Here is a 1,970-nt window from a genome sequence, read left to right on the forward strand (position 1 = left end):
CACGTCTCCCCTCTCCCTCTCCCTCTCCCTCCCCTCTCCCTCTCCCCATCCCCTCCCCATCCCCCACACACCCCTGCTGTTCATCATCTTCTGTCTCCTTCTCTTCCTATCCCCTGGGTCTCTTTTATCATGCACTCTCTTCCTCTCCTTCTTTTCTGTCTCCTTTTATTTTCTCTACTTTGCATCTCGCCTTCTTCCACTCCTCCTCTTTCTCCTCGCTTTCTTTCTCTCTTTCATCCTTCCTCCGTTTCTCTCCCTTTTCTTCTCCCTCGCACCTCATTCATTCATTTCTCTCTACCTCCCTCCTCTTCCTTCCTCCTCCCTCCTTCCTCTCTCCTCACAATTCTTAACCCTCTTTCTGCCTCTCTACACCTCATTTTCCTTCTCACTTTTTTTTTCTCTCTTCCTTCCTTCCTTCCTTCCTTCCTTCCACCTCATTTTTTCCCCTTCTCTCTCTCCTTACTTACTCTGTTGCACAAAAACTGCATCCTATCGATCAAATAATACTGTTCACCGATTAGCACTTGTTAATTATATTAACTTTATTATAGACACTGGTCTTGTGTTTGACATGATTAGTGATATATTTTTTTTACCAGCCAAATGATATTTTTATACGGTGATAATAGCACAGCCCATCAGGCATGTATGTAACAATAATGTTTGACTAATAGCCAGGTGGATAGATACTTTGGAATCTTACCCTTGGTTTTTGCAGGACATGTACACTGTTCTGTAAATAAGTGTTATCAAATCAGATCAAAATCTCTCCTTTTTTCCTTTCGTCTTCCTCTATCTCCTCTTCCGTCTCCTGTTTTCCGGATTTGATGGTTGTAATTGGTTCAGCAAGCGTAGGCAACTGTTCGTTCATTTTCCCCCCCTCGTAACTAGGGCTTCGGCTTCGTAATTGTGTTTGTACTTGTTCGGACAATGTTGTGATTAAAGTGTTTTCGCGTTTTTCTCTTCTTTGAATATTTCCCTTTTTTGGGGGGGTGGGTGGGGGGGGGGGTTGTTGCCTTTTGTGCGCGTGTGTTTTTTATTTATTATTATTATTTTTTTTAGCGATATTATTCTGGGTGTTTGCGTCTGTCTGTCTGTCTGTCTCCCTCTCTCTCTCTTTCTCTCTCTCTCTCTCTCTCTCTCTCTCTCTCTCTCTCTCTCTCTCTCTCTCTCTCTCTCTCCCTCCCTCCCTCCCTCCCTCCCTCCCTCCCTCCCTCCCATTCTTTCTGCCATCCCTCCTCCCCTCCCCTCCCTCTCTTCCTCCTCCCCTCCTCCCCTCCCCTCTTCCTCCCCCTCCTCCTCCCCTCTTCCCTCCCCCCTGCTCCCTCCTCCCCTCTTCCCCTCTTCCCTCGGCGGCAGTTTAGAAACGTCTCGGAAAAGCCTCAGATAATAGACTTATTTGATTCTCGCGGCAGTGCAAGAGATTTGAGTTTATAGAGGCCGCCTGGGCTTTAGTTAGGCACGGGATCGTCGACCTTACGGGTAAATGGAGCGGCGCGGCCGGCGATCGTCCCTTGTCACGTTATTGACCCGCAGGTAAACAGACGGACAAAAGAGCGCCGGAATCCGCACTTTGTAAGGGATCTTCGACCTTTTGTGCGCCCCACCCTGCCCAATCCCCTTGTTAAGAAATATCGAAGCATATTGTTTGGCCTCACATAATTGGGTGTATAATATATGAAAGAATATTTCGGAAAAGGTAAATATCAGGACTACCTGGAGTGTTTGAAGAGGGAAACATCGTTATGAATGTGATGCGCGGAGAGTAGGCGGCGTCACGTCCTCTGTCGCCAACGCCCTCTGCGCTGTTCATCAGGCGTCTTGTGCCATGCTTACGTGTTCATTGAGTCTGTCCCATATCTCACTGCATTGCGTAGGTGTTCACTGAGTCTGTCCCATATCTCACTGATTTAGTGTCTTTCGGTGTTCACTGGCATTCGCGTTCTGGTCGTAACTGGTCACACGCTATG

General features: G+C 47.5%; 1 protein-coding gene across 1 annotated transcript in view; it reads left to right on the forward strand.

Moving 5' to 3' along the window:
• Positions 1-1,970, forward strand: part of LOC119583232 (neural-cadherin-like) — a gene marked incomplete in the record, with an annotated part of 112,060 nt that overhangs the window by 45,047 nt on the left and 65,043 nt on the right. The window contains 1 exon segment of the mRNA XM_037931707.1: positions 1,416-1,482. Within this exon segment, the coding sequence (XP_037787635.1) occupies positions 1,416-1,482 (67 nt within the window).

Source organism: Penaeus monodon, chromosome 17 (genome assembly GCF_015228065.2).
Source record: "Penaeus monodon isolate SGIC_2016 chromosome 17, NSTDA_Pmon_1, whole genome shotgun sequence".
In the NCBI taxonomy this organism is placed as follows: Eukaryota; Metazoa; Arthropoda; class Malacostraca; order Decapoda; family Penaeidae; genus Penaeus; species Penaeus monodon.